Below are 18,360 nucleotides of genomic sequence, written 5' to 3'. Positions count from 1 at the left end.
TGTTCGAGGGACCTTTTCTAGTAGAGTACCAGATTTCCAATTGTTTCCTGAAGTTGATGTTTTATAATTGTTCGATAACTCCTATGCTTTTTGTTATTCCCACACTGATTAGTGTAATGAATGATAACTTTGATTACATCATTTCTGATGATTTAAATATATATATATATAAAATATATAAATATAAATATAATATAATTTATATATTTAAATATATAAATATATATATATCGTATCCTGAATGTATATCGTAATCCGCTCGATATATAAATATATATATCGAACCTTGTCTCACTCTTTGGCATGTCTTTTCCCGATTCCGTCATTCTGGTGGAAAAGAACCTATATCGTTTTGTAGCATCGTCCATTGACCCCAAATGGTCCTGACATCCTGGGTGTAAAGCCGTATTCCTCCTCCCTATTAATTCCAAACAACCCTTCTGTCGTTTCAACTCTTTCTTCTCCTTGCTGATCTGCTTCAGCAAGCTGCGAGAATTCACCAATGTCTCCGTTTGATACACATGTTTAAAGGTTCTCCTTTCAGTCTGTTCAATCCACAAGGTCTACCCACAGAAACTACACCAACAGTTTTCACCATTTCTTCCTGTTTTTGTTTCGTACGAACCTGCGCCGTTAGTTCACTTGACACAATAATCACTTCTCGATTGTTGCAATCTTGGATGTCTCGTCTTTCTTTTTCACTTTGATTCCCGAAAATCGACAAAAAAGGCCTAAGGTCCAAGCATGTCTCGTCTTTCTTTTTCACTTTCCCTATTTGATTCCCGAAAATCGACAAAAAAGGCCTAAGGTCCTTTCCTAACCTCTTTTGCTGGACTCATCAACGGCTTCAGATACTTCTTTCCCAACCAAATTGGTTCTTTTGTCTCGTTTCCACACACTGTGTTAATCTCATCACTCGTAATAATTTCCGCACTGCCACTGGCTTTAACGTTTTGCCAACTGATTGTTCTAAACATTTTAAGCGCCGCGTCATATGAAATCGCTTGACGGTTTTGCTCACCGCTTAGCTTTGTATCGAGCGGTATCGAACATCCCAACCGACATTGTCACGTTGCAAGCGGTTTTTTTTTGTATTGAAAAAGTGTTTTCTATAGCGCGGTCAAATCATTCTCGATAGCAGAACTATAGAGAAGGTTTTTGCAACCGTGCGACAGCGTGTATCATACATTTGGTTTCTGTACGTCTTGCCTGCCTTCTCTCCTCGTTCTTCCTTTCATCCAGCGTTGTCTTCGTCGAATGGTGTGCACGCGTTAAAAATTCTTCCTGCTTGCCTCCCCCTCGCTGCTCCCAGGTGCTGCGCTAGCGTGCTGGATGATCGTCCCTACCTTCCTGCCGCCTCTCCGGCGCTATCGCGTTGAATGGTCGTTCCTGATTTCTTTCCTCTCCTGTTCTGTTGTTTTCGACACTCCTAGGGATAGAGGGAAATATTAACTATGTTCCCAACAGCTGTTCAATTTAACACCAAGTACAATACTTACCAACCAATTGAATATTGTTTCTATCGTGGTCCGTGCTCACTTTCGTTCGTGCGTGTGTTACGATTTTCTATAGAAAACGAAATTGATTTGATATCACCAATTATTAATACCATTCAGTTTGATACAGATTGATATAATCCTTTATTAAAAGCTGTACTTACCAAATAGTTTTTTTCCGTACTGGTTCCACGAGAGAAAAAACGAGCACGCATCGACGCGTCCTACCACTTGCAAACTTGATTTCAGGTATTCCCCGATATACGCCATACTCGATATACGCGATTTCTAAATTTTACGGTTCTTTGAGTAAATTGTACTAATTTGAGACATCGAATGTCAAATGCAAAATAAATTCTCTTGTGGTTGAATATTAAAAACCATTTCAAAGGTATAAAATTGTAATATTCAGTTAAAATCAGATCAAATAACTAATTTAGTGGCCTAAACCTACCACTGCATGCAAAATTATACGAAAATTAGCTATAATTTGACTGAAATCCTCGAAAATCGACTTACGCTAACATTCGAGATACGCTATTGCCTCCGGTCCGCATTGATAGCGTATATCGGGGAGTACCTGTACAATGATACAAAGAGCGGACGAGAGGAGAACGCTTGCGTGAACGATTGGTGTAGCAAGCGAAATTGGACAAGTCCCAGAAAAGCGAGACGCAAGAGTTTCTCTCCAACGATGGAAAGGGATGAGCTAAATGAAACATGCGAATCGTTGATGTGACACAGCCAAGTCGCAAGCAAATACAGACCAACACCCAGAAGAGCGAGGCAGAATGAAAATTTTTCTGAATGTGTTGTGGGCAGCCGTGCGTGCCGACCCCTGGACTTGCCGTGGCAGTTGCGCTGCCACCGGTCAACGTCCAGGGGGACGACAGTGTGTACTGTGTGTACATAATGAGAAAAATGATAGATACACATAAAAATCGCGCGATAATGCCGGTTGGGAATCGCACGAGAACCTGTCGCTCCCATCGCTCTCTTACCATGCGCTACGTGCTCACTCAAAAACTGAGACGTCAGGCCGGCGGTCAAAGTGTTAACGCGCTATCAAAGTGAGGCGAGATTACCGGTTTATTCGTTTGCCCATTCGTTGTTCATTCGGTACTTTTTACACAAGCTTGACCACCCATCACGCAATAGCTGTTTTTGTCATAATTTCTGCCGAAATGCCCCTCGCCACCACACCTAAAACACTTAACCGGAGTACGTTCGTTTGTATTCGGGACAAAAAGTCGACTTTTCGTGGAACAATCTTGAGCTCGGTGTCCCTGCTTGCCGCAACTGTAACACTTGCGCACACCTCTTTCTAACCTTGGCTCTCGCTGCACACTGTTCTTCTTTACCACACTTTTTTTCTCCGCTCTTTCCATCAGCAAAAGTTCTTCTTTTAACTCGACTATACTGCGTATTCGGTAAAGTGACGCACGCACCTTTGCATCGTAAGACACATCATCCACGATGCACTCGATAACGCTACCATCATCGATTTCCGTGTCACGAGCTGCATTTCGTACACGTATTCTAACATTGCCTCTTACGGACGTTTTACTCGTGCCATAAGCCGCCTATGCACATCACTTGACCGCATTATTTTTCCCAATTCTTTAATCAACTTGGATCTCACAGCTGCATACGATGTTACGTTTTTCTCCGTGGAGAGAACACTCCGCGCAAAACCAACCGATAAAGATTTGTTCATTTCTAGAAATAGCAAACAAGCGACAAATCGAGATATCAAATACGCGTTTACCAAATAATGACGTTAATACCAAATATGCGTTTTTGATACTTATTCTCAACTATCATTTAATTGCCCTTTAAGTCTGCCTGTATCAAGCGATTCAAGCATACATTTTCTCAAATGTTGCATGCTAAATGATAGCCATGAATTTCAATATTTACGTTTAATATATGTTCAACAAAAATATAACTATAATAAATAAAAAAGTAATGAATCAGCATGTTTACATTTGCTCCATCCGCCATTTATTTGATCTTAGGTATAACGGCTTTTTTTATCCGTATGTTTTCAATGAAGCAATCATATGTCTGTATCAATCATGTTTTCATGTATGTTTTCATGGTTTCATGTAATTGTGTTACAGAACAACCTTCTAGCAGCAGTATTTCGACCACAACTAGTAGCGTTACCTCCATGACTTCGCTAGAACACGAGAGCGCTGATACATCTGCATCGGTAAGCGACTATGGTCCGGACAATTGGGATCAGGAAAACTGGGGTGATATGGACGTAAGTTAATGGTGTTTTGTTGCACACATTAGAATTAGAATGATAATGCCGCGACAACCGTGCTATTTTTTTCTTCTTAGACGTCTCAGGATCCAAGTAGTCCAATGACTGGAACATCGAATCAACCAAACTCGAATCTCAACATGATCGGCAGTGTTAGTGATGTGCGCGATGGTTGGGACAACGAAGATTGGGGAAGTCTAGAGGAAGATCCGGTATAGAAGATAGTGACTTTGTGTATGCTGTAACACTAATTGAATATATTTCTCTACGCAGAATGAAACTGAACTAAATGAAAAAGATGAAGATGAGCTTAATCAGGTGCAGCCAAAGGATGAATTTACTACGAATAACCCGACCGCTATCTTAACAGATTTGGTATTATCAATCAACAATAGTCATACTGACAGTTCGTACAATATGGGACGAGCCGGTGGTGGTAGTAGCAGTAACAATAGTACGACGAATACGATAAGTTCTTCATTGACGGAAAACACAGTAAAAGCAGTTACCACCAACAGCAACAGCAGAAGTACATGCAACAGTACTAATGCAAATAACAGTAATAATAACAGCATCAACAACCAAGGGAATCATATCAACAGTCCTAGCAAGATGATTGCGCTCAAGAATATGAACAACCTGATCAACATCAGTAGTAGTAATAGCAATCAACTCTCTGATTGGAATAACATAGACGACACGGGAGCTGGATGGGGTGACGGTGAATTTGAAACGCTGAACGAATCAAGTGCAGGTATGATATTAAGATGTAACAATGCGCCAAAAATTCCGCCAAATAGCTACGCACCGTTAAGTGTGAAGCCAAAATCGATGACATTTGATGAAATTCGATACAAAAATCATCCATTTCACGGTAATTTTGTTTAAGCCATGTGTGGGTGCATGGCAACATTTTGTATATCATCGAAAGTAATTTGGGTTCATACATTTAGGCATGAAAGACCGCGGAGCCACGGGGCTTTCTCAAGCTGAGAAAACATTCTCAAGCACTCAAAACTTGTTCTCAGACGCGAGCTCGTGGCTGTCGTCAATTTTTCTCACTCTGAGAAACTGATAAAGCCACTCAAGTTTTATTTGGAGCTTTAAATACAAAATATGCTTTTGAACGCCTTTTTTCAATTAAAATTGTGTTTGTTTCTGTTTCTGTTTTGTTCAGCTTGTTTTAGGCCGCGGGGCCATGGGGTTTCCCAACGCTCATTTTCTTAAGCACTCACGAGTGCTTTTGAGAAACCTGCGTTCTCAACGTTTGTCGTATCGGCACAAAATCGGTTTGAGAATCTTTGAGAAAGTTGACGATGCAGCGATCGGCTGACTGAAATATGAGCAATTGTGTTATTTGTTTTTCGGTAATCACGTTGGAAAATGTATTCAATATTTATAATTGAAAAAGTTTAAAAAAAATTACGATTAACAACTAAATTTCTATTTAAAGCTTCAAATAAAGCTTGAGTGGCTTTATCAGTTTCTCAGAGTGAGAAAAATTGAAGACGGCCACGAGCTCACGTCTGAGAATAAGTTTCGAGTGCTTGAGAAACTTAAATGAGTGCTTGAGAATGTTTTCTCAGCTTGAGAAAGCCTCGTGGCCCCGCGGCCTTATATTTCTATTTATATGTTTCCTTCTCTTTCCTTCTTCTGTTCCTTGCGTGTATTGTACATTCCTGTACAGTTCTCTCTAGCCTGCTCAATATAGACAACTTTTTATGTTCCTAATCCGTAAAATCCTAATTCAACACTGTCAACAATGTTTCAAACGTGGGTTCAAGTTACCATTGACGGATGATTCAAGTCGACATTGTTTTTGATTTTAGTTATTGTTGTATTGTATTTTACTGGTTTAAAATTAAAATACTTGATTGTAGTGTTGAGGATGCTAGACAGGGCGGATTAAATACTACGCAATTCAGCGGCCGCGTGGGGCCCCGAACTCTAGACATTTCAGAAAGGCCTACATTCGTGTGACCCCTTTGGGCCTCCACTCGTGTTAATCCGCCAATGATGCTAAAGAAATCCTCTTTGTAATGCTTATGTTGGTTTAGTTGTTTATAAATTATCACTCTGGGCGCTGCACTGATCGTTTTCGATTTAGCTTTTTTCACTCTCCTTCTTTGTGACTGTTCTCTCAGCAACTATCCACAGAACGTCCCAAATAGCATTGGAGCGTTACGTTTCGCGATTTTTGTATGGAGGCGTTACTGCTCGCTACCTGCTCATAACACTGCTCGATAGCAGTCCTTAGTGAGCAGGTAGCGTGTAACATTCTATGTAAGCTCAATGAAAGCTCAAGCGTTACTTAGCGAGTGCTCGAACCACAGTATAACGCTGTGGGTTCTGTATTCGGATGTAAACAAAAACACACACACTTTTTTAAAATTTCGATGCACATTGTCCAGTACAACGATAAAATGTATTTTATTTAACTATTATTCAATACTTACATGCCCCAATATATGGTTTTACACGTTTATATACGATTTCAACCATCACTTTGGATGGTATCAACGGATGCCGACGGCGTTGTTGTCTCTGCGTCAGGCACATGTATTGATGCCGCTTCTAATGCTCGGGTCGTTTTTTCGTTAGCAGTAGCACAACGATTAAACGCACTAATTGTACCACTTGCAAAGCGATACAAATAAAGTAAAACACATAATACACCGTACAACACACTTCTTAACAACACTTGCACATAAAAACCACTTGTCGATGCGGTGATCCAATGTCCTGTTTGCAGTGGAAAAATAACAATGAAAGATTCGAATGCTTTGAAATATGACATTCTTTTATAATACTTTCCTTTCCATGCTATTTTGTGGTGTATGGCAACGTTGGTTTGCTTGAAGATACACAACGACCGGTGTGTTGGTCCAGTTGAGAATGTGCCGATCACGATCACAGCCGGCTGTAGTGATTGTTGTAGAAACTGTAACAAAGATCAATATCATTAAATCTGCATTATTTTTACAATTCATTGTGATTTCATGAAAAAGTAAAGTAAAAGTGAAAAAGTAAAACATTTCATCTTACCGGCGTCGTATTCCGTCGGCATACACACACACAGCCGCTCAACCATATATATATATATACGATATATCGGACGGATATATATATATATATATATATATATATATATATATATATATATATATATATATATATATATATATATATATATATATATATATATATATATATATATATATATATATATAATTATAAGTGCAAGGCTTCACGTTTCATAAAAAAAAAAACTTTATTGCTTAAGCGCAAGCGCTTCTTACACTGAGCTGATCCAAATTACAACTAACTTATTTCTTAAATTCTACAATGCACCTAGCCTTCGATTCTACCCTATAGCTGCTGACTCTGCATATCCGGTATGCGCGTGTCCACGTGCCGGTTCCCGTTGCTATGCGCGTCATGTTGCTATGCGCGCGTGTTCCGGTGATGCGGTCGTTGCTCGGTGCGCGTGTCCACGTGTTGGCTTCTTATTACGTGGACTCAGCTATTCGGTCTACGTAACTCCTCGGGGGGGGGTGAAGAAGAGCGTGTCCTCATGCGTCCGCTATTTTCGGTAGAACGTCTGCGATGGTCCGTATCGATCGTTTGTAGAACGTGAAAACGAATATCGCCAGGGATAACGTGGAGATTGTTGAGACCAATACTCCTCCAAGTAGGCTCCAATTCCATGCGCTGTTGAACTGCTGGAGATAAGAATGCTGCATCGTTCCAATGTTCTCGAATGCGTCTTGCCTTATCATCGGTTTATGGTGTTGCCATCTGACTTCGGTGATGGATACTGCTCCCCAATATGGCTCTACTGTGCTGGAGATAGTCTTAGAAGAAAATGTTTGATTCATTATCGTTACCTCGCAATCGTTGAAGCGTATCAGAAGATTTCCGGAGACGAGTTTATCATCGGGTCCACAGCTTGAACTCAGGGCTGCTCCTTTTGTGTTGTCGACAATGATAAGTCCATCGGATATTAGCTTTATCGTCGTGTTGTTCTTTCTTGCAGTAGAACAATCGCTTTTTCTCCCTAGGATGAGATTGGATGTGCATTTATCGATGTACTCCCTGTATTGGTTTTGGATGTATTCATCAGGTTTGGCTGGTTTGAACACTTTGTTCCGTGTTTTTATAAGGTGCGTCGGAGTCTCTACTATGATTCTGTTATCGATACTGAGAGGAAATACTTCAAGCATTGTTGCTTCTTCATCAGCTAGCTGAGGGATCTTCAGTATGTAGAGTATCGAATTCGAGTTGATCGCGATAATTGGTTGTACTAGCTTTAGCGCTTCATCTGGTAATTCGACTTTTACTCCTTGGTCTTCTAGTATGGTTTTGATGGAGTTTATCTCTGGTGATGATAGAATCTTGTTGCTAACTACTGATACTTTAGTCCAACTGATTGCTTCTTGAATTTCTTCTAAAACATGGTTGATGATATCGATGTTCATTATGGTTTTAATGGTTTCTAGTTCATTCAGCATTACTTGTTCTCGTTCTTTTGTCAATTGATTTATGGTGTCAGTGAGGGTTCGTAGCCTGTGATCGAACTGTTTGTTGATTCGGTACTGTTTGTTGTTGTTCTCGGTTAGCTCGTTCATTGTGGTGTTGATGATTCTGAGGTCGTCGGCGTCAGGACTTCCTCCTATCCATTTCCAAGCTGTTCCTAAGATTTCTAGACTTCTAGCTGTTCTATGTTTAGGTTTTAATTGTTGGAAGTTTGAGTACAATAATTTTACTTTTAGTCTGACAATTTCTTTAAGTTCGTTATTAATGTTTTCGTACGAAAAGTGTGTAATGGTGTTAATAGCATTTTCAAGGGTTAACATGTTTATAGGATGTATGAATTTTATGCTTCCTGTTTGTAATCTACAAGTTCTGGTTTTAAGAAAAAATATCGGTTGCCTGTTCAAATCTATGATTTCTAATTCTTTACTTTGCGAGAGTTGTGTAAGCAGGATTAGCATGAATGTTATCGGAAAGTATTGCATTTTCGATCTCCAAGCCTGGGAAAGATAAAGAAAACGGAAAGAACGTATTACTGGGACTTGATTCTCCTTAACTTGTTTTTGTTCCTCTTGATATTTCTTGCCATTGTAACTGTTTTATCATTCGCATTACGACAAGTTTTTTCGTTGAATCGCGGGTCTAATTTTTTCCTAACGCCTTTCTTTACAAATATCTGTTTACCTGTCTCTATTTCCGGTGGTGTTTCTTTTTCATCGTTATATTTCTGCATGTTTCTACTTGCATTGTGGAACTTTTGGGATACTTTTTCGTAAATGTTTCTAGTGGTTTGAATTATTTGTTCTGGATTCCGATTGCTAGTTCTGTTAAAAATGATTTCGTTGGGCGTGAATCCTGTTGAGGAGTGAACTGTTTCGTTGTATAGTGCTGTCACTACTTTTATGATCTCCGGAGAGCTTAAATCTCTGAACTTGTGATTATTGGTGTTGAACAATTCTATAATTGTACTGTGTGTTCGCTCTACCTGTCCATTGGTTTCGGAGGATGAAGAAAATTCTAATTCTGTTCCTAAATTGGCTAAAAATGATTGAAGTTGAAGACTTCTAAATGTGGTTTCGTGATCGCAAATAATTTTTCTCGGTGCGCCAAACGTTGTAATAAAATGAGCAAGAGCTTTTCTTATGTCTGTCAAGTTCCTGGACGGAATTTCTATGGTTTGTAAAAATTTTGAAAAAGCACATATGAACGTTAAGTAGTTGTGTTTGTCGATTCCAAAGATGTCGATGTGAACGCGACTGAAAGGGGTTGTTTCAATAGGTCGGGGTGTGATTTTGATGTTATACGGTTTGCGTTCATACTTGTGTACGTTACAGATCTTGCAAAGATTAATTAGTTTTTTAATTTTTGTCATCATGTGTGGAAAGAAATAGCATCTTGTTAGTTGATTATGAACTTCGTGAATACCTCTATGGGCGCGTTCGTGTTCTTTAGCTATGATGATGTCTTGGCGTTGTTCGTTACTAACGTCTTCTACTTGTAAGTGTGTAAGAACAAAATGTCCATGTTGGTTGAAGTATTGTCGATAAACGGATTGAATGAGTGAAATAGTTGATTCATCCGGTGCCATAATCGCGGTTTGTTTGTTATTGTGGAAATTTTTTAGAGAATCTAGTATTGTTAATTCGTCAAAATCATTTCTGCAAATAATTGCTCTTTTATAGTTGTTAAAAGGGGTTTCCGTAATCTCAGTTATTATATGGGATTTTCGGAAAATTATCCGATTTCTGTAGTAATTGATTGGTCTCTCGGAGAAATGGATAAAATAATCGTCGGATGTATCAGCTGAATGCATGGTGTGTGAATCAGAGTTAGTATTTTTCTGTGAGGGGTTATTATGCTGAAGGGATTCTGAAATAGATGATGATTCTTCGAAGTTGACGTCAATTGTATTGGAAACATTGTTCTTAGGAGTGCCTGAAATGGAAGAATCTTGGTTAATATTGGTATTTGTAAGAATTTCCGTTTTCCTGCTTAGCGCGTCTGCTACTACGTTGGCCTTTCCTTTCTTGTATTGGATGTCGAAATCGAAATTCTCGAGTTCTAGGCGCCAGCGAAGAATTTTTGAGTTTTTAGTGGATGTTTTGATGAATGTAAGAGGTTTACGGTCAGTAACGAGTGTGAATTTATGACCATACAAATAAGATTTATACTTTTGGACAGACCAAATAATCGCTAAGGCTTCTTTTTCTGTAGTGGAGTATCTGGATTCGGCTTCGTTTAATGTTCTACTTCCGAACGCAATTGGTCGCTCTTTTCCTTCTTGGATTTGCGATAAAACTGCGCCAAGAGCGTAGTTGCTTGCATCGGTTGTTAGAATGAACGGTCTTTCGAAATCAGGGTATGCTAATATCTGATCCGAAGCGATAATTTGTTTTAGACTATTGAAAGATGTTTTATACTCTTTATCTTGCGTGTTTATCTTAGTATCCTTTTTTAGGCATTTTGAAAGAGGTTTTGTTAATTTTGAATAGTCTTTGATGAATCTGCGATAGTAGCCTGATAAACCTAAGAATTGTTTGATTTCTTTCTGTGTTGATGGCAGTTTCCATTCTAGGATTTTGGTGATTTTATCTGGATTCGGTTTTATACCTTCCTGAGTAATAACATGTCCTAAAAATTCTGTTTCTTTTCTAAGGAATTCGCACTTATCTAGTTGAATTTTGAGGTTAAATTTTGAAAGCCTTTCTAAAACTGTGTTTAGATTTTCTATGTGGTTTTCCAAGTTTTTACCGATGATTATAATGTCATCGAGGTACACGAAACAAATATTTCCTATCAGTCCTGTTAGCACACTGTTCATAGCGCGTTGAAAAGCAGCTGGGGCGTTTTTCAACCCAAAAGGCATTCGATTGAACTCAAAGTGGCCTTGTGCTGTAGAAAACGCTGTCTTCCCTTTATCGTTAGAATCCATCTCGATTTGGTGGAATCCTGATTTGAGGTCAAGTGTTGTAAAATGAACTGATTTACCCAAACTGTCTAGTATTTCTTCAATTTGTGGGATGGGGAATTTTTCGTCAATGGTCTTTTCATTCAACTTGCGGTAGTCGATTACTACACAGCAAATTTTCTCATCCTGCTTCAGTAAAGTTTTTTACTGAAACGGTTCAGTAATAGAATATTTTACTGATTTTCAGCATGAATGTCATGTTTTTACTGACTTTCAGCAAAATAATTTACTGAATTCATTTCAGTAATAAGCATTTTACTGAAAATCAGTAAAATAAGTGTCAAATTAGTCGTTTCACTGGATACCAGTAAAACAAATTACTGAAAATGCAGCAATTCATTCTGTCAAATCGACCTGTCAGTCAGAACATCAAAACAAAACAATGCAGTTCCCACTTGCTCGTGATGTGCAAAAAGTTGATTTTGTAGGCGCTTACAGGCACCCTGGTGAAATTCCAGGCTATATTTCGGCTTACGGGATTTATTTCACACAATTGGCAGCCGTGTTGGTGTGTAAAATATTTGCTACAATCCACTGTGCTTGCTGAAATTGCGTGGTGTCTGTGAGCGCTTACTGAACCGTCTACAATTGCGGCGGCAAAATACAGTATAAAAACTGTATAAAACAACACAAAACATGTATGAATATGAACTGAGGGACTGGCAATATCTGCGCATCAATAAAAACTCAATTTAAAATAAATATTTCGTCATTTTTTAATCGCTACCAACTACTGAAAATCAGTAATATGAGAATGGCTTTACTGGGATTTCAGTAAACGAGCTGTCATTTTGGTGAGCACCGGATATTACTGAATGATTCAGTAAACATTCTTTTTACTGAAAGGATTACTGAAACTTCAGTTAAAAAAAATTCAGTAAAATTTTACTGAAGTTCAGTAAAAAAAGTTTTCTGTGTACTCTTATTTTTCTCTTTCCCGAGGCATCAACCTTTTTGGGGACTACCCATATTGGCGAGGAATAGGGGCTTGTCGAATGGGTTATGATACCATTTCGTAGTAGTTCATTAATCTGTTCCTCTACGTCATTTTTAAATGCGTGTGGATATCGATATGATTTTGTAAAAACTGGTGCATCATTAGTGGTAGTTATTTTGTGTTTAACATCTGGTGTAGCTGAAAGTTTTTCTCCTGCTTTTAATAGAACGTTCTGATTTTTAATAATTGTTCTAAAAAGATGGTCTTTTTCCAAAGTTGAAAGATGAGATGTACGAATTATCTCGCTCAGCATTTCGCTTGTAATTTTTGATTCGGGTTTCATGGGTAAATGAGTAACAGTTTCGAAATTATTTACTGTAATTTCTAACGCTTTATGTTGTATATTAGGGGGTTTTGGTCTATTTGTCTGTAGTAAAATTGTAGTTTTTTTTTTATTTTTGGCTGAGTATACGCCTGGCTGAACTGTAATTTTTTTACAAAGTTTAGTCGGTTCGTAAACAATCCATTCTCCGTCCGTATTGGTTGGGAGAGTTACTACATGGTTATAGTTTTTCTCGTTAGGAAATATTTTTCAAATGGCATAATTACTTTTGAAATTTCAAGTGTTTGTTTTCGGCAATTGAGAATAGCTTCATTTTCTGCTAAAAATTGTGAGCCAATCAATCCATCGAAAAAATTGTGGAATTTTAATTCGTAATATTTTTGTGAGGGAATTTCCTTGTATAAAAGGTTTGTTTTTCCGCAGGTATCTATAATTTGTTTTCCCACTATGTTAGTGATTTCGATCTGTTTGATTTCCTTTTTTGTTTTTAAAACACCTGGTTGGATAAGATTCTTATTTGCGCCGGAATCGATCAATAGATTGAGACCTTGTTTAGTGCGTAAATATGGGAGATAGTTGTATTTCTTTTTGGAATTTAAGTATTGTTTTTCAGACTTCCTGCTAGGCGAAAATTTACTTCGTTAAAATGATCAGTTTCATCATCACTGTCACTGTCATTGGACTCTTGTTCCGTTTCAACCTCGTTGTTGTGGAATTGCTTTTTATTTTGTGCGTATTTACTGCGCATTGAAGCATCTACATCCATTGGTTCAGGTTCATCTGAGTTTTTGATTGAAAATTTCTTTTCTGAAATGGCTTTAGTTGGTTTATTATAACTGGTACTTTCATTTTGGTTGAATTTATTCTTAAAAGGTGGTTTATTGGATGGGGTTTGAACATTTTTGGTAAGGCTGCCTGCATTTTGTTCTGTCGCTTTGAACTTACAAAGGAATGCATACGCATCCTCAATGTCTTTAGGTCGAGCGGCTTGGGCGTGCCCAAAGTAATTTCCTCTAAGTCCAGCGATGAATGCAGCAAGTGCGTCTTCATCAATGAATGCATTGATTGCAACCCAATTTGTGCGGTATTGTTCGTTTTGTTTTGCAAGGGTTTTAATATTTTGCACAATTTCTTTAGTTTGGTGGTAATATTTGTGAATACTCATCCCATCGGTCATTTTATTTTGCCACATTTGGCATTTATAGGTGGATAATTCTTGTCGGTCACCTAGCGAAGAAATTAAAATTTCTTTAATTTCGTCGAAATTTTGTGGACTTCCTGAAAGACATAGGATGTCTTTTGCTTTCCCACAAATTTTGTTTGTTACTGCAGTAACGTACATTTGGTACACTGCTGCAGGTACTAGGTCTTTAAACAAAGCTAGTGTGTTATCGGCGGTTGATAACCATGATGCTAGTTGTTTCCGATTGCCCTCAAAAGTTGGCAATGATTTTATAGGGTCAGGAATGCGAAAATAATCGTCAAATGCCCTATTATTACCTGCATTACTTGATGAGGTACTTGCGCTTAGCGCTGTGTATTGGTTCTGGAGAGAAGTGATGGCTCGCATCATCTCGACCAATTGTGTTGCGATCTCTTCCATTTTGTCTCCTTCTGTTTCAAGATTATCGGAGGTTGAAAGATCTCTGTGAGAATCGAACCTTTCAGTTGCTTTCATGTACGAATTTTTCGTTATATACATACATATATATATATATATATATATATATATATATATATATATATATATATATATATATATATATATATATACTTAGGTATACATTTATTCATATGGTATATTATATTATAATATATATAATATACTTTATATAAGTTGTTAATATAATTATTTTTATATCATTATACCGATGGCGGAAACCTTTAATTTTTTCATAAAATTTTAGTACAAGTTTCTGTTAATTTTGTTTTAAAATATGTGATCTGTGTTCAAACATTAAAAGATAGTTTATTTACTGAAATATGCACAGAACACTTACCTTTTCCCGAGTTTTCGCATAAAATTTTACGATTATTCTGCACACAATCTTTACGGGCGGTTGTCCGTGTTTGTTTACGTTTCTGACTTGACAGATATGCGCGCTGGCATGTGACGAAGTGAAATACATTCAAACCTCGCCAATTGCAAGTCTGCTTTTTCAATTGAATACAAAAAATCCGAGTTGTTCACATAAATATGAGAAAAAGTCAGTTTATCCAGTTTGTATAAAATAACAAACATGACAAAATACGCAGACATTAGTCGTGTTACAAAATTTCTTTCTAATAAACAAAATCTATCTTTTTTTTGTACACATATGATATAAATGCAATTAGCGAGTTCTAATTGTATCATATATACAGGCGGTCCCCGAGATACACGGATAATGGGGACCGAAAACGGCCGCAAAATACCGCGTATCTCGAATTTCCGCGTAAGTCGAATCTCGTGATTTCCAGCTAAAATATCACAAATTTTCGTGTAATTTTGCAAGTAGGGGGCGGTTTTAGTCACTTTATGAATTATTTGATATGATTCTGACTGAATATAACTGTTTTAAACCTTTTGAAATAGTTTTGAACATTCGATCAAAACGGAAATTATTTGACAATTTGCAATTGATGTGTCAAATCAGTACAATTTGCTCAAAGAATTGTCAAATTTAGAAAACCGCGTATCTCCGAATCCGCGTATAAGAGGTACCGTGTATCTCGGGGACCGCCTGTATACATATATATATATATATATATATATATATATATATATATATATATATATATATATATATATATATATATATATATATATATATATATATATATATATATATATATATATATATATATATATATATATATATATATATATATATATATATATATATATATATATATATATATATATATATATATATATATATATATATATATATATATTTATATATATATATATATATATATATATATATAGATATATAAAATATATATATATATATATTTATATATATATATAAAAAAATATATTATAAAAAAATATACTATTTTATATATCTGAAAAATATATAAAATATATATATATATATATATATATATACTATAATGGGCCCGAAATAAGCTTCTCTCCTCATTGATTTGATTGCTTTAGGTAGCTCTACGCTGATTTTTCACTGCATTGCATAGCTTATACAGTCAGGAACAAGAAATTATAGGGGAAAAATGGCTTTGGAAAAAACCCAAATGTGAATGAAGAAAGTAATCTAACGCTATTCTAATCTAAATAATAAATCTTTCATACTAAAATTCCTGGTAATATTTACAACCTAAATTAGATTTATAACTTCAATCTAACTGGTTGAGTGCATAATTCTCTCAGAAATGAATGTGTGCTAAATGAGCATTTTACATTATATATAGATTTTAACAATGATAATTTACAGGATATTGTGGATATATTACAATCTATGTGCAATTGAGCTGTTCTGTACCCAGGGAGGACTTTAAGTATAGCTTTAAGAAATTGGTTTTGTATTCTTTGAAGTGTCAACTTATGACAATCCGCACAATTGGACCATCCTGGTGAAGCGTCAGTTATATTTGGGAGTATTAATGCTTTGTATGACACTATGAGCTCTTTTGGAATCCCGGCCAAACTGATAAGGCTAGTTAGAATGACTATGACCAACGTCACTTGCCAGGTGAGGGTGAGGGTGGATGGAAAACTCTCAGGACCTTTTGCTAGCACCAAGGGTCTGCGCCAGGGGGACAGGCTTGCCTGTCTCCTATTCAACTTGGCGCTAGAGAGGGCCATCCGTGACTCGAGGGTGGAGACTACGGGAACCATCTTCTATTAGTCAACCCAGATCCTGGCATACGCTGATGATATAGACATCATTGGTCTGCGGCTCTCCTATGTATCAGAAGCCTACCAAGGGATCGAGCAGGCGGCATAGAGCCTCGGATTGCAGATAAACGAGGCAAAGACCAAACTGATGGTGGCAACATCAGCGGCCCTAGCAATAAATAATCAGAAACTACGAAGGCGTGACGTATAAATAGGTGAACGCACTTTTGAAATCGTCCTAGAATTCACCTATCTTGGGTCAAAGGTCAGCAACGACAATAGCATGGAAGCTGAATTGCGCGCAAGGATGCTGACTGCGAACCGGTCATTCTACAGCCTGAAAAATCAGTTCACTTCGAAGAACCTTCGAAGAACGACGGACGAAGCTGGACATATATAGTACCTATATAGTACCGGTACTCACATACGCCTCTGAGACATGGACACTGTCTAAATCTGACAAAACCCTCCTAGCCGCGTTCGAGAGGAAGATGCTCAGAAGGATACTTGGCCCCGTATGTCTGGAAGGACAATGGAGGAGCCGCTATAATGACGAGCTATACGAGATGTACGCCGACTTAACTGTCGTGCAGCGTATCAAGCTCGCCGGCTCCAGTGGGCTGGCCATGTTGTACACATGGAAACGGACGACCCAGCCCGTAAAGTCTTTTAGGTCGCCCACAAGGAGGCGTGGTAGGCCCAAATTGAGGTGGCAAGATGGCGTGGAGACGTCCGCCATTAAGGCCGGAATAACGGACCGGCAGACGAAGGCGCGAAACCGTGAGCGGCTTCGGACACTCCTAAGGCAGGCCAGGACCGCAAAGCGGTTGTAGCGCCGGATAAGTAAGTAAGTATTAATGCTTTGTACAATAATAATTTAATTTTGTAATTAAGTTTTGATTTCCTATTGAGGAAACAATACAGAGTTCTAAAAATGTTTTCGCATTTAACACTCAGCTTGTTTGTGTGATTTTTAAATGTCAGTTGTTTGTCTAGATATACTCCCAAATATTTTATAGAATCCATCCAACCAATTAGATTTTTGTTGATCATGAGTCTATAATTGGGTAGCTCGCGTGAAGAATATAGCTTCGGTTTTCGTTTCGTGTAATTTTAACTTCCATTTTTTGCAGTATCGCGCGTACTTCTTTAGGTCAAAGTCAAGATTTTTAATTATGGCTTTCGGATTTTTAGCGGTAGATGACAATGCAAAATCATCTGCATATACGTATTGCTCGCAGTTGCGCATTATTGGAATGTCATGATATGTATATGTTAAATAATAATGGTGACAGTGTGCTACCTTGGGGTACACCTGCCAACGGTGTGTATGGGTTCGATGTGGAATTTGCCACGTGAATGTTGTTCTGCCGGTTAGTGATAAATGATGTATAAATGTATTATATTGATTAAATATCTTGGAAAGTTAAATCTTTTGAGTTTGTAAACTAGCCCTTCATGCCATATAGAATCAAATGCTTTCTCATAATCAAGCAGTACCACTCCGGTTGATTTTTTGTTTAGTCTATTGTGTGATGTTTTTGCTCATCCTATGGACTTGATGTGTGGTGGAAAAGGAAGGGCGGAAACCAAACTGGCTGTCGGGAATTGTATTGTTGCTATAAGAGTGGGCAGCTATTCTTTTTTCTAAAAGTTTTTCGAATATTTTTCCCATACAACAGAGAAAGCTAATTGGTCTGTAGTTCTCTGGAATGCTATGATCTTTACCCGGTTTTGGAATAGCAATAACTTTAGCTATTTTCCAAGTTTTTGGAAAGTAACCAAGTTTCAGACAACCATTAAATATAACGTTAAGATATATTATGGCTTTCCTGGGTAACCTTTTGATTGCATTATTATTTACCATGTCGTGTCCTGTAGATTTTTTTTTTGTTTTTAGTCGTCGTTATATTATAGCAATGTCTTTTGGTTTAATTAATTCAAAATTAATTTGTGTTATCTGATCGATT

General features: G+C 37.5%; 1 protein-coding gene and 1 long non-coding RNA gene across 11 annotated transcripts in view; one reads left to right on the top strand and one right to left on the bottom strand.

The window, feature by feature from the left end:
* The window catches only part of LOC1278701 (N-terminal kinase-like protein), a 140,883-nt gene that overhangs the window by 11,690 nt on the left and 110,833 nt on the right, over nt 1–18,360 (top strand). For all 10 annotated transcript variants that reach the window (XR_009765213.1, XR_009765212.1, XR_009765214.1 and 7 more), the window contains 3 exons: nt 3,620–3,765; nt 3,846–3,980; nt 4,042–4,522. Coding sequence is in view for 7 of the 10 variants with exons in the window: in XM_061647799.1 (XP_061503783.1) it covers nt 3,620–3,765; nt 3,846–3,980; nt 4,042–4,522 (762 nt within the window). In the remaining 3 variants the exon portion in view is untranslated. The remainder of the gene's footprint in view (nt 1–3,619; nt 3,766–3,845; nt 3,981–4,041; nt 4,523–18,360) is intronic.
* LOC133391770 (uncharacterized) lies at nt 1,224–1,819 on the bottom strand. Its single transcript, XR_009765237.1, has 3 exons — nt 1,661–1,819; nt 1,500–1,566; nt 1,224–1,429 (listed from the first exon to the last, which is right to left on the bottom strand). It is a non-coding gene; the product is annotated as an uncharacterized LOC133391770 (long non-coding RNA).

Source organism: Anopheles gambiae, chromosome X (genome assembly GCF_943734735.2).
Source record: "Anopheles gambiae chromosome X, idAnoGambNW_F1_1, whole genome shotgun sequence".
NCBI lineage: Eukaryota > Metazoa > Arthropoda > Insecta > Diptera > Culicidae > Anopheles > Anopheles gambiae.
This window is presented reverse-complemented; position numbering and strand designations above follow the sequence as displayed.